Raw genomic sequence first — 25,374 nt, forward strand, 5'->3', positions numbered from 1 at the left:
TTTTCGTTAATTGTCAATTAATATTTATATTTTTTACTTTCTGATAAACAAACACAAAACACATACATATTTTGAAGTTATAGACTTCACGGCTAATACTTACATGCGAACTTCGAATAAATACATCAGCAGAATGCAACTTTCGAATGGTGTAAGAGAACAAAAGGCCGTTTAAAATGGTGTGTCAGGAATTTGCGGATACAGGTCAGTGCTATATTTATTCATGGTAAAGTGGGTATTTATGCACGTAAAAATATCTCATTGCAGACAAGGATCTGATGGAATACATTATGAATGGAATCTCAATATATTGGACGCACTGTGAATTATACGGAATAAGATAATTGCAGAGTATGGTTAACCTTCTATTATGGAACCTCAGCTGTGTTATTTTGGCTAACTATGGCGAAGCAGATTTGTTCAAAATATCCCTAGCATGCCCCTTTTACTAAGGAAGAGGTATCAGAACAGCAGTTTCGTCTCAGGTGTTGCTGTGGTTGGCATCACGAAAGCAATCCTATGTGGTTGTTGTTTTTAGCTACACAAAACGTCAAGCAATGGATTAAACAGAACATAAACCCACGTTCAGATTTCGTAAATCTAAACTAACTATAAGCACGTTTAAACTCCTTTCGTTGTAGGATGAAAATAGTGAACCCATTTTGCATCTAGGGAATTCAGTCAACAAGTTTTGGGGATAATGTCCAAACACACTGATTTTATTTAAAACATATGTACATACATAGAATAAAATATATTTTATATATCGAATTGAGATGTTTCATTTGTTTATGCCGTATAAGGACTCAGAAATAGAGATGTTTGCTTTTCCTGGCAATAACATCGGCTGCATTTCCTATTAGGGCAAATATGTTTTTTCTGCCGTACTGCCTCACCATCGGCTTTCTTGAATTGTTTCTAACGGTTTTTATTCATTAATGTTGATAAATTTCATTATACATATGTTCCCACAACATCCCCGAATGGACAAGGGAGACTTCTCTCATATCAGTGAGTGCACGCCGATTCATATTGGCTCAATGATATGGCACCTACTTTTTATCGCCGAGTCCGAACGGCGTGTCTTACGACACCACTTGTAGAGAAGTTTTTCAAGGCTGAAATACTCAGAAAATGTCGCCAGCATTACTGAGGGAGAATTTTGCCACCGTTGTAAATTTGATGTTGCTTGGCCTGGGATTCGAACCGCAGACCTTCTGAGTGCAAGGCGGACGTGCTAACCATTCCACCACGTTGGCCCGAAATTTCATTATGAGTCGTGGATTTTATCTTTTCTTCGCATATAATATATTTGAATTTGGTTAATTGAAAATTGTGATTCAATGTGCCCCATCTGAAATTAACCATGAATTATTATTAATTCTGGATATTTAGATGCAGTGTTACTTACCATTGTCAACATTTTTGAAGAAAAGTACCACGTGGAATTATTATTGATGTTAGTTTAATTAGTTTTTAATTCTTTTATTGAATTTACATATATTTGTATTTCATTAAACCAATATTTATGAGACTTCAAAGCATATTGACATTTTATATTTTTGTTTAAAATTTTCAAAAATGAAGTTGACACTAGTATTATACGGCGTTTATATTATAGTTTTTTGCAGGGTTAACCTTCTTTATGAGGATTTGTTTGAAGTATATACAATGGAAATGACATTTGAAACCCAGACCCACTGGGTTAACCTTGTTATATATAAACGGCCTATTACGTACAACAACAAATTTCTATGTGGTTGTTGTACCGATTGTTGTACAACAACACTTGCTTTTACCTGTAATAATTGTACCATGCCCGTAGGCCATGGTAGAACAATATAAGGTAAGAGCATTACCTAGCTGAGTGAACTGGGCTGTACGACGGCATTTTATATACATATGTATTTGTTTCTATTTTCCATGTATAATAGGGATAAATATTTTTTGAGGAAAAAATATATCATTCCAAAAAAATATTTCCCATTAATACTTCTTCATAGCAAGGACATGTAACCTCAAAACACCGCTTATAGAGGCTGTACAACATTTGTTAATATGTGTGATATTTTGTTAAATTTGAAAAAGTAAAGCCCTGGGTACATAAGCTGCCTCGCCTGGTTGTCTTGCTTTCCTGCTTCATTTCTGACATAATAAAAATAAAAGAATAAAGAAGGCCGAGCAAATTTTATGAAAATTCGTTACATTTTCAATTTGAATGTTTCCACATCATTCCACTAAATGCATAATTTCTCGAAGAAAGTAGAATTCTTGCAAAAATGTTTGTGGTCGCTGGAAATTCATTGAAAAAGGAGAAGCTGGTTCAATCTTTTGTTTTTGAAATCAAAGAAGCAGATGTTTATTAGGGCTTTATTTTTTTCAAATTTAACAAAATACCTCACATATTAACAAACGTTGTACCGCCTCTATAAGCGGTGCTTTATTGTGCGGCTCGTCGTTTGGACTTGGAGGAGGTTACATATCATTGATATGAAGAAGTCTTTCGTGGATATAGTTTTTTCGGAATGATATATTTTTTCCTCAAAAAATATATGTATATCCCTAATGTACATCGAAATAGAAATAAATATATAAAATGTCGTATGGAATTTGACACTAACGTTAGAAGCCAGTTCAGTCAGCTGTGTATTGCTGTAATAGGCCGTTTACATATAACCGGGTTAACCCAGTGGGTCTGGGTTTCAAATGTCATTTCCATTGTGTATAGTTCAAATAAATCCTCATAAAGAATTCTGCAAGAATTCTACTTTCTACGAGAATTTATGCATTTAGTGGAATGATGTGGAAACATAAAAATTGAAAATGTAACTAATTTTCATTCATGTTTTCCAAAATATTCAACCAAATGTGAAAAATTATTAGTTTTTTAAATTCCAATAATTTATAGACATTTCCTTGTTTTGTTTACAAATACAACTGGCAGTAACGTTACAAACAAAAACAAATTCCTTTGTGGTTGTTGTTCGAGTTGTATTTGTTGTAGTATTAAGTTTACCTTGTATTTGTTCTACCATGACTTGGGGTCAAAAACCATTATTTCGATGAGGCACAATTTTGCCCGTATGAATGTGTATATATCTTGGTCTAAAGGCTGAGGGTATAACAAGCGGAAGACTATGGATGACTTCCGATACATCAGCTGCTTTGTAAATCTCTTAAGCATTCTATTCCATAGTCCCGGTCCACACTTGAGTGATTCCACTGAAAAATTTCATGAAATTATGCGTCGCTAGATCGAGTTTCATAGTAGAGTAAAATCATAAAATTGCTGTAGTGAGGAACTCGATCTAAGGACGCATAATTTCATGAAACTTTTTCAATGAAATCTTGTTGTGATGTTGTGCATTTGAAACGCATAATAGATAGATTTTGCAACGGCAATAATGTGTAACGTGAACCTGATTTTTAGTACCAAGATAAAATAGGCATATAAATAAGTTTGAAGTTGAAGTTTTACAACTCTACGCGACTGAATGTGTGCTGAAACACGATTTCCTATGATTTGACTTAAAGCCAGAAAAACATACAACTTATTGAATTAAGCCAGAAATCCTCTTATGTGACGAGGACTTTAGAGGTTTTAGTTTTGTAAAAAAATACATACTTACAGTGACACAGAAAAGTATACATACACCCTACAAAAACGCAGTTTTGGCTAAATCGTTGGGTTTTTTACAGCAACAACTGCACTGTGTGGCTCCTTGGTGACAAAATAATAGTGCGGTTTTATTGGATTTATTGCTTAATCTGGTCAAATCTGACCAGATTTGCCATACAAAAATTAAATCCTCTCACGACTGGGTTTATTTTAAATCCGGCACAAATCCACCAAAAAAACAGTGTTGTATTCGGTATTTGTGCAAAAAAATCCAACTCTACTCAAAAAGTACCAAAAGTTGCAACTGTTTTTGCAACAGAGTTTGTCGTGTTTTACACGTTTACGATTGGTCGCATGAGATTTTATGGAGTTAATAAATCTAAAGTTATTTGAAAATCATAAAATTATTTATTTTTTTACATTAGACACTTTTTTAACAAAAAGTACGCTTGATACCATGAGACAAAAATGTATCCCTGTGTGTAAAATATACCAATATGAGCAAAGAGGGGATGATATCTCATACGAGAAATTGTAAAAGTGTAACACACGACTTTATCAGTTATTTTGTATGTATACGTAAACAAACATCAGCTGACAGTTTATATCCTCGAAATGCTAAGTGTAACCAGCAAAGATTAACCCACTGGATCTATTAAACCCAGTGGGTTAACCTTCAATAGTGTAACCGGGGTATAACCATAATTACACAAATTTATTTTAATCTAATACGTATATTTAATACTATTAAAGAAATTCAATTTTCACAACACAGAAAAGTATACATACACCCCAAGGAAATACGAGTATTATTGTAAAATTTATGGAATTAGTAGCAAAATTTATACATTTTTTAGTTTTGGTGCCAGGATTTCCGCGGAATATATTAACTTCCTGAGAAATTTGAGGAAAAACGTGCATTACTCGACGTCCAGGATAGAATATTATGCACAAAAACAACTTCAAAGCTTTCTAGGGTCTCAAGATTTGCCATCTGATACGAATTTTGTGCTTTTTATAAAGTACAATACCTAAAAACGCAAAAAATTAAGCAGGGGTCAGCTTTAACGAGGTATATAAGAAATTTGACCCTCAATAACGGCATTTGACCTCCAAAAATTATTTTCTTTTCTCTAAAATATATCTCAGACACCCAGAGACATTCGCCAAAACTAAAAAATGTATAAATTTTGCTACTAATTCCATAAATTTTACAATAATACTCGTATTTCCTTGGGGTGTATGTATACTTTTCTGTGTTGTGAAAATTGAATTTCTTTAATTGTATTAAATATACGTATTGGATTAAAATAAATTTGTGTAATTATGGTTATTTCGTCACCAAGGAGCCACACAGTGCAGTTGTTGCTGTAAAAAACCCAACGATTTAGCCAAAACTGCATTTTTGTAGGGTGTATGTATACTTTTCTGTGTCACTGTATGTGTGTCGTAAAGATATGCATAACATATGCTATATTTTAAATATATATTATAAAAATGTCCAATATTTTGTAGCTTTAAAAGAATACAAAGCTAATAAGTGTACAAATTTTCAATAGTTTACATCTTGCAGTGGTGGCTTCCTTCTTTTTAGCTACAAAGGCATTCTGTTGAATTTTAGTCGCGGGTAATACAAGCAACAATGATGAATGGGGGATGGTCTCCGAGTACGGAATTCACACTCTATCTTTGTACTGCTTCGTAACTGCATCAGTATGAATGCTAGGCTTGTTCTAGATCATAAAGATCTCTCCTGGGGGAAGCCTTTCCACTAAATCAAGACAGGGATGCTCACTGCGAAGTAAGATGTCAACAATCAAGAACTTGAGGTCCTTATTCCTACTTCTGATCTTTTCACCCAATGTTTTGGGGTAGTTAGTGGTCGGAATCAGAACACCATGTTCAGTGGGACCTCATTTTAACGGTCCAGATGGACAGCGGTGGATATTTTCATATTCCTCAAATGATTATGTGTTTGTTTTCGCACCAATTGTTGTCGGGCAAATGGGAATCTTGAACACTGCTGGAAAGTTGGCTTGTTCATTTATTGTTCTTTGATTTGTTCATTCTTCTTCTTGCGTTGGCTGCACTCTATAACAATATAATAAATGTTCCCGTACTTTATAAAGTGGAAAAAGTCGTAAAAGTTGTAAAAGTCGTAAACGATTTTCATATGTATTTTGTGTACGGGAACGCAAAATGTGTAAAAGTGGTAAAAATTTTAAAAACTTTTTAGTTCTGGAACAGAGCTATAATAACATTCAAGTTAAAACTCTTTTTATGGTATATTTCAAGATTTACTTTGGCGGGGACGAATTTTCACATGTCCATTTACATATTTTGCAAAAACCAAAATTACGAAAATATGTTATTCTCCAGCCGCAGAAACGTCCTCCATGAACCAAAAGACCACCAAAAACTAAAACTTTCACATTAATATTAAAATAATTGTTCCAAAAAATATACGTAAATGAAACGTAAGCAAACAATAGCTGATTGATTTCAAGCATATCACAATAATCAAGGTAGATGCAAATGCGCAGCTGATCGAACATGAATTTTCGAAAAAAGTTGTTGTAAATTGAATTAGTCATCAAAAATTTACGACAATATAGAACTTTACTGCTTCATTTCGAAAATGATCGTAAAATTATCTATATATCGTATTAATTGTTTATAATACTATAAAACTAAAAAATGATTTTATCGTTGAGACATTATAATTGTTCCAGAACAACCAGTGACCGTGTGTCATTACTTTTATCGTGTTATCATTTAATATCATTTTTATTGTGTTCTCTTTTGATGTTATCAATTCACATGTTATCATTTATTAGTGAATTGTCGTAATTTGACGTTTACCCCGTTTTGCATTTTCCTCCATTCTTATTATTTTCTTTGTATGCGCTGGGCGCAATTTATTCATTTTAATTTCGATTTTGAAGAAGGAGGTGCAAAACTGCGGTAAGTGTTGAGTGTCATATTGTTATTGTTGTAATTTAACTGTTCCTGGTTTTTTATAGAAATAAACGTATTTAGTACAAGAGAAAACTGGCATTTGTACTTTGTTTATCGCAAGCCTCCTGCCCTTCTGCCGCAGTCAGCAACATTTTTTATTTCGCAAGTTTGGTGTTGTTGTAATATGCAATTAGTTGGAATTTAATTGCATATACACATTTTCTGATTGGAAAACGTTTGCTGTTGTTTTATTTGCAATTTTTTGGAAAATTAATTGCAAATTATTGAGTTTGTTGCCGTGGTAATTATTTGTGGACATTAAAGAAGAACAATTTTGGAAAATGTTACAGCATACTCCACCACGCCGGAGTCCTCGCCTGCAAGGTAATATATTCGCAGACGCTGAAATAAATGATCATCCTGATCAGGCTCAGCCAGAGTCATCCCCAACCAATGTCACAAATAAAAAAACCACACAAACTGCTGCAAGTAATAAGAAGAGTGGGGAACAGCCGGTAACCTCACAAAAGGGAAATCAACAGCAAACAAAGAAACAACAGATGTCAGTGCCGATGGACAATATTATGACCAGCCAGCCTGCTGGAAGCAACATCATCCAACTATTGCCTGCCACCAAGCCACAGCCGATGATGACATCAATGCCTGCCAGTCCATCAGAGATGCAGAGACAGATCAACTTACTCAAGAGCCAACTATCGGAGGTGCAGGTAAAGCTGACCAACAGTAACCGCCAGTGCCAGGAGCTACAAAGTGCACTCCGAAACACATCATCCCAGGTAAGTGACCATAACCTCACATCAAGTATAGCCTCGCAAACGCCATTTGCAACCGCCATTGACACGGTGCCGCCAACAACATTTGGGTCCCGTTATACAAATATGCCAACCACACACACACATACAACCGCCGCCATGTTTCAACCTACCACAAGTAGCAGCGTCGCCCCGCCGTCGACGTACGCAGCCGCAGCGTTTGGAAACATGTCAATACCTACAACTACGAGCGCATCCTCTGCCGCAGTGCCACTTTTGCAAGCAGCGCCAACTGCAGCCAGCAGCAACGCCGGGCCTGCTTCAATTTCTTCACTGCCGGCATGGCAGCCATTACCAAATACGCAACAATTAAGTGATTTTCCAAATTCAAGTGTATCAACCATTACAATACCAAGAAAAATTCAAGATTTGCCAGAATTTAGTGGTGATCCGGAAGACTGGCCATTATTTTACACTGCCTTTAGCCAGTCTACCGCAGCATATGGGTACACGAATTTGGAAAATAATCAACGTTTACATAAATGCCTCAAAGGTGAAGCCAGAGAAGTGGTCAAGTCTTTATTGATTCATCCTGACAACGTCGACGACATAATTAAGCAACTGCGTTTTAGATTTGGTAGACCGGAGCAGCTTATACATAGCCAGTTACGTCAAGCCAGAGATTTGCCACATATATCAGAGAACAATTTAACAAAATTAGTGCCGTTTTCAACCAAGGTTAAAAATTTAGCAGTCTTCTTACAATCGGTGAATGGACAACAACATATTGCTAACCCTACATTACTGGAGGAGTTAGTGTCAAAGCTCCCCATGAGCAAAAAATTGGAATGGGCCAGGGTTGCCACTACTATTCAACCATATCCTACGATAATTAATTTTAGCGATTGGCTTTGTGAGATGGCCAATCTGATTTGCATAGTACAGGATGTTGATTGTAAAGATCAAAAGCGCCGAGTTTTATTACATTCTACCCAACAACAATTACAATGCCCTATATGCCAGGGCCAGCATAAAATATATGATTGTCGCCGTTTTTTAAACATGAGTGTACCAGATAAATGGAAAGAAGTTAAGAAGATTCGTGCTTGTTTTTCCTGTTTGAATGTGGGCCATACAACTCGAGACTGTCGTCGTAAACGAACCTGCCCTGTAGATGGATGCCAGCGTAAGCATAATAAATTGCTTCATGATTCCACCCCCTGTGTTCAACAACCTATTTTACCGAATCCTGATGTGGAACCACAACAAAATGTTCTCAGCTGTTCTTCTGAAGATAAGAAAAAGATTCTCTTTCGTGTTTTGCCTGTTACTCTGTATGGTGATAATTGTTCATTGGAAGTCTATGCCCTCTTCGATGATGGATCATCCATCACCATGATGGACAGAGATATAGCTGACAAAATAGGAGTTCGTGGAAAGAATACTTCACTTAACATCCAGTGGTTTGGAGGTCGGTCTGCCAGAGAGCCTGTTACGTCCTTCAACATTAAGGTGAGGGGAGCGGGAAGAAAGAGTTGCCACCTTTTAAAAAATGTGTATGCCGTATCAAACCTTAACCTTCCGATGCAAAGCTTGGGTCAGGATGAAATTTTATCAGTTTTTAACAATTGGAAACATCCTCCCGTGAAGCCTTATAGCAATATAGTGCCGAAATTGTTAATTGGATTAGACCACACGCCTTTAGGATTGCCATCAAGCTGTAAATTCAATAAAGAATCGGGACCATTTGCTTGCAATACGGAATTGGGATGGGTCGTGTTTGGACCATGCCATACTTTAACCCCAATTCAGAAATCATGTTTGTTTATATCAATGGAAGCCAAGGACGAGTTGCATCAAATGGTAGCTGACTATTTTAATGTGGAAAGTATGGGCGTTAGAGCAGTTCCTCTAGTTGAAAGCGATGATGACGTTAGAGCCAAGCGGATTCTACATGAAACCACTAAACGGATTGGTGATAGATTTCAAACAGGCCTTCTTTGGAATAAAGATGAGGTTAAATTCCCAGATAGTTACCCTATGGCACTTAGTCGTCTGGAAGGAATTGAAAGGAAAATGAAAAAAGATCTAAATTTCTCTGCAGCCTACAGAGAGATCATACAAAAATACATCGATAAAGGTTATGTTCGAAAGTTGCCCCCTGAAGAGGTACGTGTTTCTAGTGAAAGAAAATGGTATTTGCCGCACTTCGGGGTAATCAACCCCAACAAACCAGGAAAGTTGAGACTTGTTTTTGATGCAGCCGCCAAGGTGAACAATATTTCTCTTAATTCAGAACTGTTAAAAGGACCTCAAAATATCGCCCCTTTGCTGTCAATACTTTACAATTTCCGCCGAGGTCAAGTAGCAGTTGGTGCCGATATATGTGAAATGTTTCACCAAGTTAAAATTCAGCCAAGTGATAGAATTTCTCAACGATTCCTGTGGAGAGATGGAAATCAAAATAAGCCACCAGATGATTATGAGATGCAAGTCATGATATTTGGAGCCGCCTGCTCACCCTGCTCAGCTATTTTTGTTATGAATGAAAATGCTAAAGATCATTCCGGTTATAATCACAGAGCTATTGAGGCCATTTGTGAGCATCATTATGTTGACGATTTTGTGGATAGCTTTGACAGTGTTGATGAAGCTATTAATATCTCAAAACAAGTGAAAGAAATTCATAGTAACGGTGGATTTGATTTAAGAAATTTTATATCAAATTCAAATGACGTCACCCTGGCGCTAGATGGCAGTACAAAGGCAATGTTAATTGATAGCGGAACAGAGAAAGTTTTAGGACTGTACTGGGAGCCTTCAAGTGATAACTTTATGTTTAATTTGAAATTTAATCGCGTCGATTCATCCATAATTTCTGGAGAAAAGAAACCAACAAAGAGGGAAGTTTTAAGCATAATAATGTCTACTTTCGATCCCCTTGGATTCTTGGGTCACTTTACGGTGGGTGGAAAATTATTATTGCGCCAGATTTGGAAACACGATTGCCGATGGGACGATACTATTCCAGCTGAAGTAAATGCCAGTTGGGAAAGTTGGAGAAGTCAAATGAAAAACATTGCCGATTTTCGTGTACCTCGACATTATTTTGGAATAGGGTTGCCAACATCACTTCAGCTTCATATATTTGTGGATGCAAGTGAAGAAGCCTTTGCTGCAGTCGCCTATTGGAGGTTCAAATCAAATGGGTCTATTGGTACTAGTTTTATTACCTCCAAAACAAAATGTGCACCACTGAAGAGAGTTACAATCCCGCGCCTGGAGTTACAAGCTGCAGTTTTGGGAACGAGATTGATGCAGACTATTTTGTCATCTCACAGTTTGACTCCAAAAAAGATTGTCCTGTGGAGTGATTCTACAACAGTGCTAAGATGGATAGCAAGCAGTCACAGGCAATATAAACAATACGTTGCTCATCGAATTTCAGAAATTTTATCATCAACAAAAATTGAGAATTGGAAATGGATTTCGACGAGTGAAAATGTAGCCGATGAAGGCACTAGGGCCTTCAACAATATTGATTTTTCGTCGTCGTCTCGATGGCTAAGAGGTCCTGAATTTTTGAGGATGAATGAGGATGGCTGGCCCACAGGTGCAATAGACACAACCTGTGCCAGTGATGTTGAGGAAATCTGCCCTAAAATTTCCTTATTAATTGCCGAAGGTAATTTTATTGACTTTAAAAGATTTTCGTCTTTTACTCGGATGATAAGATGTTTTTGTTGGGTCATTCGTTTTGGAAAGAGATGCCGAAAGATTTTTAATGAATTGGAGGAGTATGGCCTCACCTCCTGCGAGCTGAATTATGCAGAAAAAGTATTATGCCGCCAAGTACAAACAGAACGATTTTCAGCAGAGATAAGTTGCATAGTAAAGGGACAGCCAATCCCAAAAAGCAGTAATCTGATTAGTTTGTCGCCCTATATTGATGATAATGGCCTTTTAAGAGTATATGGACGAATAGATGCAGCCAGCTATCTATCGTATAATACAAAAAGGCCAATAATATTGCCGAAAAATCATCATTTTACAAAACTTTTAGTCATGTATCACCATCGCCAGATGATGCATCAGAATCATGAAGCTACCGTATGCGAAATTAGGAAAAAGTACTGGATACCACAAGTTCGAATTTTATTGAAGAAGGTTGTGGCTGAGTGCCTCTTATGCCGATCGCGCAAATGTGTACCAAATGTACCCATCATGGGACAACTTCCATTCGACCGACTTGAGCCTAATGTTGTGCCGTTCAAGTATACTGGACTCGATTATTTTGGTCCACTTACAGTTACAATTGGAAGAAGGACTGAGAAGAGGTGGGTGGCACTATTCACCTGTCTAACCATACGTGCCGTACACCTGGAGTTAGCTCATGACCTGTCAACAGATTCGTGTATTATCGCCATAAGAAATTTTATTAGTCGAAGAGGTGTTCCCGCCAGGATTCGTTCCGATAATGGTAAAAATTTTATTGGTGCTCATGAGGAGGCAAAAAGATTCGCCGAAGTGTTTGATGCTCATAGGATACAATGTGAGTTATCCATGAGAGGAATAGAGTGGATTTTTAATTGTCCTGCGAATCCTTCGGAAGGTGGTATCTGGGAAAGGATGGTACAGTGTGTGAAAAAGGTTTTGCGGCACACGCTGAAAGAGGTTTCCCCCAGAGAACATGTGTTGCAGTCTCTGTTGATTGAAGCAGAAAACATAGTAAATTCCCGTCCACTAACTCATTTGCCAATAAGCCCTGATGAAGAGGAGCCGCTTACTCCTAACCATTTTTTAATTGGCAGAGGAAATGTTGCCCCAACTCCGTCCGTTGATGAACCAGACGGCAAGCTCTTCTCCCTGAAGAAACAATGGCGAATTTTAAGAAGCCTTCGAGATAGATTTTGGAAGCGGTGGATTGCAGAGTATTTGCCCACTCTCACGAGGAGAGTCAAGTGGTGTGAACGAGCTGATCCCATTAGGGTTGGTGATGTGGTGTTCATCTGCGACCCAAATGTTCCAAGAAGTCAATGGCGGAGAGGTTTGGTCACTTCTGTTTATGCTGGAGTGGATGGTGTGCCGAGAAGAGCTGATGTGAAGACTTCGTCCGGTGATTTGCAGCGTCCGGTGTCCAAGTTGGCTGTTCTGGACATAGATGTCGGTGAAGCTGGCCGCTCCACGGGGGCGGGGGTGTTCCAGAACAACCAGTGACCGTGTGTCATTACTTTTATCGTGTTATCATTTAATATCATTTTTATTGTGTTCTCTTTTGATGTTATCAATTCACATGTTATCATTTATTAGTGAATTGTCGTAATTTGACGTTTACCCCGTTTTGCATTTTCCTCCATTCTTATTATTTTCTTTGTATGCGCTGGGCGCAATTTATTCATTTTAATTTCGATTTTGAAGAAGGAGGTGCAAAACTGCGGTAAGTGTTGAGTGTCATATTGTTATTGTTGTAATTTAACTGTTCCTGGTTTTTTATAGAAATAAACGTATTTAGTACAAGAGAAAACTGGCATTTGTACTTTGTTTATCGCAAGCCTCCTGCCCTTCTGCCGCAGTCAGCAACAATAATAATAAATTTTGATACATAAAAGTTGTGTTCAGAAACTGCAAAATATTACTACATGCAGTATTTTCCCCGTTTAGTGCTAGAAATGCGTTCCAGTACTCCGAAATCTAGAAAGACTTGCACTTGATTTTGAATAAAAGGCTCTTCTCCTGTTCTCTGCTATAAAAATTTGACCAAGTAAAAACTAGCAGCATGTTTTTTGGAATCTGAACACGATGGCTGATACGCTGATTTTGGCATTTTTGCTGGAGTTTTTGCAATTTCCGTCATTTTTTCGTTCCCGTATTTTTTAAGAAATTTGTATGGGGAAGCAATTTTTGACAATTCGGTCTATTTTCTAACATTACCATTAAAAAAAGTATGGAAACACAATGAAAAATAGCATTGTAACAATGTAATTTAATATTTTTTCACGTTGTTTACAAATTTTGATATTAACATATTTTGTTCCAGCAATTCTCACATCTACCTTGTTTATTGTGATACGTGAAAAGTGTTGCAACTTTTGGTACTTTTTAAGGCAAAAGCAAGGTTGTATATCATGTGTACTGTGATTTCGATGTTGATTTCGCTGAAATCACAAAATAAGATGATTTCATTTTTGTATGCGAAATCATGATAAATTTTGCATGATTCCGCGCGAAATCACGAAACGCCTTCGAAATCACGAAAAGACGCCGAATGTAAACCAAACATTACGCTCTTGGAAGAAATAATACCAAATGTTGGGAAAAGCGCCACTTTGAAAAATAAGAAAAAATTATGGACAGTTATTGCAGAAGAGTTGCGAAATAATGGGTAAGGATCAAAATATCTCTATATAATTTGTTTTTCAAAATAGTCAGGCTTAATCCCATAGTCGTTGTTTTAATATTTTATTAAAACAACTTTAATTTATTAGTGGGAAAAAATTGGCGATGTTTATCAAGGGGTAAGGCAGGGAATACTATAGTTTCAGATCTCGCCACAGATCTTCATCAGTACAGTTATTGCTGTAGTATGCAATACCAACAAATTAGTTATGTGATTTTTCGTCGAGAATTGACGAACGCATAGCAGTGGGAAACATTTGGATTTGTTTGCAAGTGAAGTTGCTAGAGTTTAGGTAGTGCCAAAGAAATTCTCGATCAGAATGTTTCTTTGCGCACGTATCTATTTGAGCTAGCAATTGACACTTGGGTATAAAAAGTTTCTTGTTGAAAAACAAGAAATAAGGGAACTGATGAAGATCTGTGGCGAGATCTGAAACTATAGTATTCCCTGCCTTACCCCTTGGTAAACATCGCCAATTTTTTCCCACTAATAAATTAAAGTTGTTTTAATAAAATATTAAAACAACGACTATGGGATTAAGCCTGACTATTTTGAAAAACAAAATAGAAGTCGTCATCCCAAACAAAAAACGCCAACCCTCCTAATTGTGAGACCGGGCACCGTCAAAATGTTTTTTATTGCTGTAGTATGCAATACCAACAAATTAGTTATGTGATTTTTCGTCGAGAATTGACGAACGCATAGCAGTGGGAAACATTTGGATTTGTTTGCAAGTGAAGTTGCTAGAGTTTAGGTAGTGCCAATGAAATTCTCGATCAGAATGTTTCTTTGCGCACCTATCTATTTGAGCTAGCAATTGACACTTGGGTATAAAAAGTTTCTTGTTGAAAAACAAGAAATAAGGGAACTGATGAAGATCTGTGGCGAGATCTGAAACTATAGTATTCCCTGCCTTACCCCTTGGTAAACATCGCCAATTTTTTCCCACTAATAAATTAAAGTTGTTTTAATAAAATATTAAAACAACGACTATGGGATTAAGCCTGACTATTTTGAAAAACAAAATAGAAGTCGTCATCCCAAACAAAAAACGCCAACCCTCCTATCTCTATATAATTTATTATCCCACAACCTTTTCACTCTATCTGTATCTGTTACCAAAGGTGAGTTTGCACCGTAATCATCATTTGTATTTCGTCTGAATACTGTAAATTTTTCACGCTTCCGTTTTTCAATTCCCATGTTTTTCTTAGGGAACGATATTTCTCGTCCATGCTTTCCTCCCGATAACGTGTTGCTGGTGATTGCAGAACAATCCTATACGCTGCCTTTTTTTAACGACATCACGGCACTCGGACGGAAGTACTTAGCGAAAATATTGAAATTTTGGGAATGAGGTCCCGATGTAGACCTTCTTAGAACTTGCTGTACGTTTGGAAGAAATTGTACGATGTGCAAAATTTCGGCCAAATTAGGTACTTAATTCGGAAATTATTGTGCTCAACAGCCATTTTAATTTCTTCCGGTAGTGTTTTTGTCGTTTTGGGCCATTATCTCAAGAAGTATGAACTTGTCTAAGAAACAAATTATTGTAGTAAGAATTGCAACGTAATTATTTTTAAATTTTGGGTAGGAAATACGAAGACAGGGCCCGAGAGGGAGTGGAGCGATATGGTTCATCTCTGTACTTGATCGAAGTTTGTACCAAATCGTTGAGAGAGTTAACATGACAGATGGAAGGCCAGGACTAAATCGACTCCAATATGACTTACAGAGATTTCGGCTTAAGGCCTCGACACATAAGCGGCTGGCTTTCTGCCTGAAGTCATTTTTGGCAAAGGAATAAAGAAATATGAGAACCACATTTGAATTAGGTCAAACTTGGTCTTTAGTATTTTACCAGATATGACTTCAGCCAGGAAGCCGTGCTTCTTATGTGTCGAGGCCTTTACTTTTAGTCTAAAACCATTATTTCGATGTGGCACAATTTTAGCCTAAAGGCTGAGGGAATAATTTTGATTGCATTTTCTCGAAATAAGTGACGGTTCTAGAGGGAAAGAAGCTTCTTCATTTTGATGATTATCGGATATACATATTTAGAGATTGATTGATATTCTTCACTTAGCATACTACACTTCTCCTACGAATAAGCTTTGACTTTCATAAACGACAGGAAACTAAATGCCGTTCTTTAAACAACTGAATGCTGATAACTTTACTCAAAATTATTTTCAATATACTTCAACTTTGAAAAGTATATGTAATGTATACTTCCAGTTATCTTGAAATAATAACTTATTTTATTATTATCTCTATGAAGGCTTAGCCAGAAAATAAGAAATCCTACACACTGATATGTTTCCTCTGTGGACGATTCAACTTGAAAATGCTTCTGTTGAATTCGTAATGCAAAGGACCGGTATTTATTGATAATTTCCAGATTTTCGTTCTGTCCAGGTTAAAGTAAAAAGGATACGGATTAAATTCGCCTTCAGACTATTAGAAATTACCTAAATGATCAAATTATCGACCTTTCTGAAGAGGGTGTGGATAAATAATTTCTACTCCCAAAAGAAAAACGAGGAAAGTATGGAGCTTCATAATTTATTCCCCAATTAAATTGCAGGTATATATTCACTGCCGAACAAGTGCAGACAAAATTTCGCACTTTGGAGAGAAGATACAAAAATGCAAAATTGAATAATTCTCTAACAGGCCGAAATAAAATGACGTGCCCATTTGAGTTGTAAGTATTAATTGGTTGTTATAGTCGATTTAGTAACGTCCTTGTAAGATTACACCACAACCTGAGTAATACATTACAATTATGTTTGCCTCATTATAATACAGGTTGTGGTGTTATTAAAATTTTAGTTGGCCTCTTGAGCTTTATTTTTCATATTTATATAGGGAGTTAGATAACATCTTTGGGGATAAAAAATCAATTAACCCTGATTACGTTTTGGGAAGTGAAAATTTAGAAGGGAAGGCAGGCACAAATTTGATTTTGAATGATCATTCTGATGAAAGTGGTAAGTAATACAATTTATAGTTGGTCTCTCTTTGGCCATTTTTCGCTTATATTTCCACTTGCAATATGTATATAATAAATTCAAGTAAGCTGTAATTGTAATAAATTTTACTATATTTCAGTTACTTCTCCAAGTCCAAGTCCAATGCCCAGTTCCTCTGAGAAGAAATGTAAAAAACAAACTAGACTAAGTTTATAAACATTATGGGTCGACATACATAAGCAGCTGGCTTTGAGGACATTTCTGAGAAACAAAAGAACAAGGTAGAAAAACCTTAATTCCTTTAGCAGAAATGAACTTAGCAAGAAGTCAGCTGCTTATGTTACTGCTATGCCTAAATACGACTGTATTCCCATGGCGTGTGTGGTGAAAAAAGTAGAAAACATGTATTCTTATGAGAACTACCGAAATACTTCGAGCGTATACTTTTCGTAAGTTGAACATTTTCAACTTTGACAGAACGTACGATTTGTTATTGTATGTATGTATGTGTGTGTTTTGTATTTTGAAAACAAAAGCCCAACAAAACATGAAATACAATTTATTGCAAAGGAAAAATTTTTGATTTACCAATGAAAACATTTAATAAAGTTTCTGTCGCGGTTTTTGTGTTTTAAATGGGATTTCGGATTCAACGTATTTGGGTAATACGGACGTTCAGAGATCGTTGTTATGGTAGGTAGGTGAATATTTTTTGTACGTCACGACTTAAATTAGGTATAGCTGTTATTGTTGTCATTGACATACAATAGGTGTGTTCGTTTACTCAATAGTTTCTACAAATTCGTACAAGTCCAGTAACTTCTTGCAATCGACTAAGCTCTTTTGCATTATACTGTAGAGTAAACGAACAACATCCAGTAACAATTTGTACAAATTTTGGGTAAACGAACACACATAATAACAACAACTTTCATATTGTTTCGAATGCATGGTTGGATTTGGCAGCTCAAGGACGGTTTTTTCAAATGAGATTACCTTCTTAATCTGCCATGATTTATTCCTTTGAAAGAGTATAAAATGCTTTACTCTCTAAAATTACTCAGTAATATTTACTGAGAAAGTACAAGGACAAACCTAATAATTGAAATGTGTTGAAAAAAAGAAAAAAACAAAAACAAAACATGTGAACGGAAAACAAAAAGAAATCGACGATTTTCTTCAATAATTTTACAACTGTTTTTGCAGTTGTCTGGACGCCTACGTCACACGGGCAAGTTTTGGGGTTTTGACAAATACATGTACTCAACTGTCCTGTCATATGTAAACGCAGGGTAAAGTTTCCCAGTCTGTCTTGTGTAAACGCCAAGTTAACGAAATTGGTTTCAAGAAACCTTGCTAGTCTGACCAACGTCCATACAGCATTTTATGAGCGAATAAGTCCCACTGAGGTACAGCAATCCCACGGATTGACCCGGAACCACACAACATTAGCGTTCCGGCCAGCGGCTGCCACCTCAGTGTACATGTGTTTGTATTTGTTTCGTTTTTCTGTGTTGGGAGCAGCATATCCCGGAATGCATGCTTCAAATTCTTTTGGTCCGTGTCGGGACGGAGGAAAACCCAGGACCAATTCATTTGTGCTCAGTTTGACACATTCGCATCTTCCCCCTTATCCAACCTTCTGTGATATGCAATAGACGTCAGGAGTGGGTGCGTCTAAGGGGTTGCTCTGGACTTGTCCACGTGAGGGACTACGACAGGGACTATGTTGCTGCATGCTGAGTCGTCGTCGTGAGGGACTACGACAGGGACTATTTTGCTGCATTCTATAGTCCCCAGTGAGTCGTCATCGGATTACGAAACTGCAAGAAACCAAGCTCAACAACAACTGTAGCTTACAACGTTGTGATGGTTACAACGTGTTAAGGAAGGATCGCACCAGAAGTGGAGTTGGGGGATTAGCTTTCCTATTACACCAATCTGTCCAATACAGACCTATCTCGCTTGAGCCTGTCTCTAATGACCCGTACATGGAATGTTTGATTTGCCGAGATAGAGTTGCTGAACGTATACATCCCGCCGAGAAATAGCTGTATCTAAGATTACGAGCCTGACATTAGCCCGCTTTGGTCCTGGGGGACTTTAATGCGCAACATGAGATGTGACATTCGGCCGGTATAAGTGAATTGTGGGCAACGGTTAAGTCACTCTCGAACCCTGGAATGATGGAAGATAGGACCCCAGTCACGTTTGGCGACGTTACGTTGACTGGCCCGAAGAGGTGCGCAAGTTATTTCAATCGACAGTTTGTCGAGCACCCCGAGAGTGACAGGGCGAGGAGAAGTGAATTTTTCTCGACTCGTTCTGGACTACGCGCAAACACTTCCAATTTTTTTTGCTGGGAAGTGATATTTATCATTACAGATAAATGCTGTATGCTATGAAAATATAATACTTTTTTTCCTGTTGGCAATACCCTAATATTTGTTTAATATGGCATCTCGTTACAAAAATATTACCATATGTTGTTTGTTTTCGTTTATTTTTCGTCGTGTGGGTAACTCCTTTCCTTTTGGGTTTTGCGTCGCCTCGTGGTTGTTGTGCGCATCAAATACCCGTCTAATATTTTTAATTTTCTTCTTAATTTACACGTGTAACCAGAGGAAAATTGCAGCAAAATGAGTTTGTATAATTTCAAAAAAATTATGGTGGTTCCGCCAGCAAAGGTAAGTTAATTAAATTACCCAAAACTCCAAACTACGTCTTTGGGCCCCAAGAGGAGATCATAACCTTAATTATGTGCTAATAGCAACAACTTTTGGGGAAATATCGCTAATGTTTACAAATAATAATGATGAAATTCTATGTTTTTGTTGTTGTTTCTTTGCAGGACTTTATCGACATTATGTTGTCGAAAACACAACGTAAGACTCCCACGGTTGTGCACAAAGGCTATAAGATATCACGTATTCGTGCCTTCTATACACGTAAAGTGAAGTTTACTCAACAGAATTTCCACGATCGTCTGTCACAAATTATCCAGGATTTCCCCAAGCTGGATGATGTACATCCATTCTATGCTGATTTAATGAATGTTCTATACGACAAGGACCATTACAAATTGGCTTTGGGTCAATTGAATACAGCACGCCATTTAATTGACAAGTAGGTGTAATGAATAACTCACTAGGAATCTTGTAATGTAGCTCTTTTCTTTCCCTTTTCAGTGTTGGCAAGGATTATGTCCGTTTATTGAAATATGGTGATTCCCTGTATCGCTGTAAACAATTGAAAAAAGCCGCTTTGGGTCGTATGGCAACCATTATGAAACGTCAAGCTTCCAATTTAACATATTTGGAACAAGTACGCCAGCATTTATCACGTTTGCCCACCATTGATCCCTATTCACGTACCATTATTATTTGTGGTTTCCCCAATGTTGGCAAATCATCGTTCATCAATAAGATTACTCGTGCCGATGTTGAGGTCCAGCCATATGCTTTCACCACCAAATCCTTGTATGTTGGTCACACCGATTACAAATACTTGAGATGGCAGGTAAGTGTCGTTATAAAAGTGTATAACAGCATGATTTTTTGGAATATAGGTGTAGCATTGAGAAGGTTGTAGGGGACATTTTGAAGGCACTGTTGTACATTGCATTTCAAAACATTACTTTCAAATTAGCCAGTTTTTCGATATATGTAACTAAAGAAATGTAAACTGTACATGTTGCTGCTGACAGTTTGAAACGAATCATGCATTCCGAGCTAGTTAGGCATTGACCTAGCTATTTATATTGTAGGCCTACTTCGCTTGAACTTGACTTGAGTGACTGACTCATTAAATGTACGGGAGTAGCTGCTAAGTGTGGAAAAGGTAGATCTGCTCAACGTGTATATCCCACAGACTGATATTAGTGTCCATAAAGAGGCGTTGCACTAATGACCAGGGGAGTATGACGCCGGCAGAGCTAATTGGCAGCTCTACTTACTAGTCCGAATTGACAACTGGACCACGCGGACCATGCAACGTCATGGTACTTGCATGTCTCTCGATTCTTTGCAGAAGTTTTGAGTTTAACAAATGCAATAAACCATTTATAACATCAGAAAACATTTTCTGTCACGAGAAAACAAGACAAAATAATTGTCACTGTATGTCGCCTGATGAGATTGGAACAGGTCGCCATGCTAATCAGGTATATTCCTAAACAGGGACACTGGGTTATCTCAGTGACTGTGATGTTCACTGCAGTTTCATATTTTATTTATTTATTATTTATTTAACAACCGAACATTAATTCAAAGCCATCGGGCCAAAAAAGATGAATTAAATTATAACAATCCGTTGTATGTTATCACTACTCACAAAAAATAATTTGACAATTGTATGATTAAAATTCAGAATAATAATACAATGAGGTTTATAATAAAATTTAAGATTTTAGAAGAATTTAAGATTTTTTCTCTTTCAAGTACCGCCAGTTTCATGTCCTCCCTTTTACATATTTATTAAGGGGTTACCTCTGCTTATCAATTTTGAAAAATCGAAAAAAAATTATTGGTTTATTTTGAAGTACATCTAGCATAGAGTATGCCGCAAAAAATTTCAAGTCGATCGGAGCAAAATTGGCTGAGATATGAGCATTGGGAAGGAACCTTTTTTTGTGATTAGAAGAGTTTTTCTCGAAATGGCATTTTTGAAGTAGGTGCCAACGATAGCTCGAAAACGACTTGACCGATCTTCATATGGTTTGGTGAGCTTATCTTTAAAGACAGATTTTTTTTTAAATTTTTTTTGCCCAATTTTTTTTTGCCTAAAAACGGTAATTTTTTATAATATTTTTTCAAAATAATTTTTTTTTTAAATTTGTTTCGCTTAGAGCCAGGATTATTGTGTTCTTAAAACACCCACACAAATATACGAAGATTTGTCCATTCGTTTTCGAGCTATCATTAGCATCGCAAAGCTCTTTTACAAAAAAGGGTTTCCTGGGTAGCCATTTACGACAAGACTATGCAATGTTTTTCAACAAAGAAAATTCCAAAAGTAGTATGTATAAGATGTTCTTTCAGATGAAAGAAAGAACTACTTAAAAATATTGGCAGTTTCTTTGAAAAAATGCATGAAAAATAAGTTTTTTTGGTCTGCACAACTAGGGATAACTCCTTAATTAATTTAAGAAACAAATTTGCTTTTAACGAAAATAACTCCACCCTTCTATTTCCATTTCCAGGTTATTGATACACCCGGTATTTTGGATCATCCATTGGAAGAACGTAATGTCATTGAAATGCAGGCCATTACCGCACTGGCTCATTTACGTTCATGTGTCCTCTACTTTATGGATATTTCCGAACAGTGTGGTCACTCATTGGAAGAACAAATTAAACTCTTCGAAAGCATAAAGCCTTTGTTCACTAACAAGCCTTTGATTTTGGCTATTAATAAAATCGACATTCTTGGACTTGAAGATTTGCCCGAAGAAAAACGTCAAGTTATCGAAAAACTACAAGAAGATAAAAATGTTCCCGTGCTCTTCTTGTCCACGGTCAGTGAAGCTGGTGTTATGGAGCTGAAGAGTGAAGCTTGTGAACGCCTACTTTCTTATCGTGTTGATCAGAAAATGCGTACCAAGAAAGTTGACAACATTCTCAATCGTTTGCATGTTGCAATGCCTGCACCACGAGACGATAAGGTACGTGCTCCATGCATACCCGAACAGGCTTTGGCCCGTTTGGAAAAGAACGCCGCCAAGGCTGAACGTAAACGTAAACTGGAGAAGGATATCGAAGAAGAGATGGGTGATGATTATACACTGGATTTGCAAAAGAATTACACCGAAATTGCCGAAGAGGAACGTTACGATGTTATACCCGAAATCTGGGAGGGACACAATATTGCCGATTATATCGATCCAGATATTTTCGAAAAATTGGAAGAATTGGAACGTGCCGAAGGTATACGCGAGGAAGGTGGTGTCTACGATATACCAGATATGACTATGGACGAAACATTAAAAGAAATTCGCGAAATGGCCAAGAAGATCCGCCTCAAGCGTTTCATGTTGCGCGACGAAAAACGTCTACAGCCACGCAAAAACAAACCTATTATTCCACGTCACAAACAGCCCAAGGTGCGTGATCGTTCTGTTGGCAAACTGGTGGAGACTATGGAAAATTTGGGTGTCGATATGTCTGGTTCGGAAAATGCCAATTTCACGAAATCAGTTGTGGATTTAAGACGTGGCCAAATTGCCGTGGGCTCAAAGAAGGAATTGAAAAAGCCCTTGCTGGATAAAGAATCTTCAGCCATTGTTAAGAAGACCGGCCAGCCATTGAAACGTAAACCAGCACGTGATACCATGGGCATTAAGAATGTAGCCATGAAGAAGAAGGCCCAAATTATGGCCAAGAAAGACATTGCCAAGAAGGTTACACGCCTCTGTCTCAAGGGTGAAGCTGATCGTTTTATTGGTACCAAAATGCCCAAACATTTATATGCCGGCAAACGGGGTAGTGGTACAGCCGATAGACGTTAAGTTTTTTATTTCAATTTTAGTTAAACTAATTTTTACGATCATTTTGTAAACGAGGGGGGTAACAAGCTAACAAGACAACCAACCACAGTTAGCATGAAGGGGAAGAAAGTCCATTTGTTTCCTTGTGAAGAAAAGGAACTGAGCTTTATTTTTAGAATTTTACGAACTCTAATTAAATATATTGAAAGAAAAGAATATATATTGTACATTATTATAAATTTAATGATGAATGATGATGCTATAAATATGTAATTTATAACAAATTCAAAAAATGGTGTTTCCTTGAAGAATTTAAGGGGTCGATTATGAATAACAACCCAAGCTTCAGTTGAGTTGTTCACAGCAAATTTAGTAATAGAAATTTATATTTTTAACAATTAAATTAATAGCTGCAGGCTCCTTCCTCAAACCTCTTATATTGATTGAATTTGACAAAAAATTCCGTCTTCTCACATATTTTAATTGTATGGCACCGCAACTAGAGTTGAGTTGCTATCCATAATCGACCCCTAAATGTAATTTGGGCTGAAGGGTTGACCCTATTAGATGTGTTCACTTTGAAGAGAAATTTTGAAAGCGACAAATACAATGAGTGTAGAGGTACGAAGGAATGAGGAAGCCAGTCAGGCGAATAACAAATATGTAAGTGTGAAAAATGTTCCACTTCAAATTTTGAGGAGGGTACCAAATATGACTTTTGGGAAGCAAAATGTTTCGTTTCGGGGGGATAATGAAGAAATACAGAAGTACAATGTTCCAGCTTTAATAATGCCTCTGATCCTATAATGTATTACGGTTTTTATACAATCAGCATCGATTAAGCGAAGTCCATCCGTCTGCCTGGCTCGAGCGCACGATTACTCTCGAACGGATTAAACGGTTTGGCTTTCGTAATATTTTTTTAAGTTCGAAGATGGGCCATATCAGTCGCACGATACCTCTCGAAGGACTAACCGATATGGTCCATATTTTGCATATCGTAATATTTCTACCAGACATAGATCAAGTTCGAATATGGACTATATCGGTCCACTCCTTCGGGTACCTTCCACACAAAATTTCGGAAAAGTGCAGTTTAAGACCTCCTCTCGAATGGTTTTGATTTTTGTTGTAACAACTTGCATTCATTTTGTCCAAACTTATGGGTCGATTCCATATTGCGACGCGAGTCGTGTCGCGTTGCCAGTTGCAACTTTTCCATTACGTATGGCAAAAGTCGCCCGACGACGTCAAATTCTGTCGCCATAAAGTTCATTTTCCGGCGACAACAAATTAGTTGCCGCCGTGCATTTTTACAAACGAATAAAAACGAAAAATTGAAAAGTAAGTAACATTTTCATTTATTTTAATGGGCCGATTCCGTACAGCGAGGCGAGTCATGTCGCGTCGTCTATCGTCTCTGCGACAAAATTTAAAAATGCACTACGTACAGCGATAGAAAATAATCGTCGATAACAAGTTATTTTTAGTTTTTTTTATTTTATTTTTATTCGTTAGTAAAAATGAACGGCGACAGCTAATTTGTTGTCGCCGGAAAATGAACATTACGGCGACAAAATTTGACGTCGTCGTGCGACTTTTGCCATACGTAATGGAAAAATTGCAACTGGCAACGCGACACGACTCGCCTCGCTGTACGGAATCGGCCCATAAGTCAATTTATTTAATATTATATACGTTTGACGGTGCTTCAGTATTTATATTGGTAAAAATTACTACAAAACAGCAATTTGAAATGCTGCTTGACTTTTTGGCGAAACTAATGAGGTGTGGAAGGATGTTGCGGAGCCATTAAATACCCAGGAAAATGTTTGTAGCCAAAAAAGTAGGTGAATCATGAGTGCAAGTGATTTCGGACTACATCTTTTTATGTGAAAGAAGTCATGATTTTTACAAGGGCATGGTGCAGCGAGGATGCAGTCCATTTCACATCCACAGCAAACGTCTAGGATGCACTCCATTTTCGATCCACGGCATGTCTTTTGATTGAGTGCTTTGGATTGAATTTAGATACATTCTTAGGAATGTGTTTTTAATTAGTTTAAATGTATGCAACAAAAATGCAAGCCATTAATAATATTACAGAATAAATGAAATGAATTTATTATTTGTGTAAAAAAAGAGTATTAAGAACGTTATTATATTAA

The 25,374-nt window shown here is 37.1% G+C and overlaps 2 protein-coding genes across 2 annotated transcripts; both read left to right on the plus strand.

Moving 5' to 3' along the window:
* Positions 1–6,482: 6,482 nt before the first annotated feature.
* Positions 6,483–12,567, plus strand: LOC141386679 (uncharacterized). The gene is made up of 2 exons (XM_073955598.1): positions 6,483–6,583; positions 6,643–12,567. Exon 2 carries the CDS (start codon positions 6,919–6,921, stop codon positions 12,565–12,567), a length of 5,649 nt encoding a protein of 1,882 aa, XP_073811699.1. The 5' UTR covers positions 6,483–6,583; positions 6,643–6,918.
* Positions 12,568–19,200: 6,633 nt separating this feature from the next.
* Positions 19,201–23,422, plus strand: Non1 (nucleolar GTP-binding protein 1). Its single transcript, XM_073988754.1, has 4 exons — positions 19,201–19,409; positions 19,574–19,848; positions 19,911–20,241; positions 21,923–23,422. The coding sequence occupies exons 1-4, from the start codon at positions 19,362–19,364 to the stop codon at positions 23,225–23,227; spliced, it is 1,959 nt and encodes a 652-aa protein (XP_073844855.1). The 5' UTR covers positions 19,201–19,361; the 3' UTR covers positions 23,228–23,422.
* The last annotated feature ends 1,952 nt before the right edge of the window (positions 23,423–25,374 follow it).

Source organism: Musca autumnalis, unplaced genomic scaffold, assembly GCF_047663935.1.
Source record: "Musca autumnalis isolate F117 unplaced genomic scaffold, ASM4766393v1 scaffold_5, whole genome shotgun sequence".
In the NCBI taxonomy this organism is placed as follows: Eukaryota; Metazoa; Arthropoda; class Insecta; order Diptera; family Muscidae; genus Musca; species Musca autumnalis.

Coding starts and splice junctions, on each gene's coding strand:
- LOC141386679 (XM_073955598.1), top strand. CDS start 6,919: ATGTTACAGCATACTCCACCACGCCGGAGTCCTCGCCTGCAAGGTAAT.
- Non1 (XM_073988754.1), top strand. CDS start 19,362: ATGAGTTTGTATAATTTCAAAAAAATTATGGTGGTTCCGCCAGCAAAG. Junction 19,849..19,910: donor GCACGCCATTTAATTGACAA/GTAGGTGTAATG, acceptor TTCCCTTTTCAG/TGTTGGCAAGGATTATGTCC. Junction 20,242..21,922: donor ACAAATACTTGAGATGGCAG/GTAAGTGTCGTT, acceptor TTCCATTTCCAG/GTTATTGATACACCCGGTAT.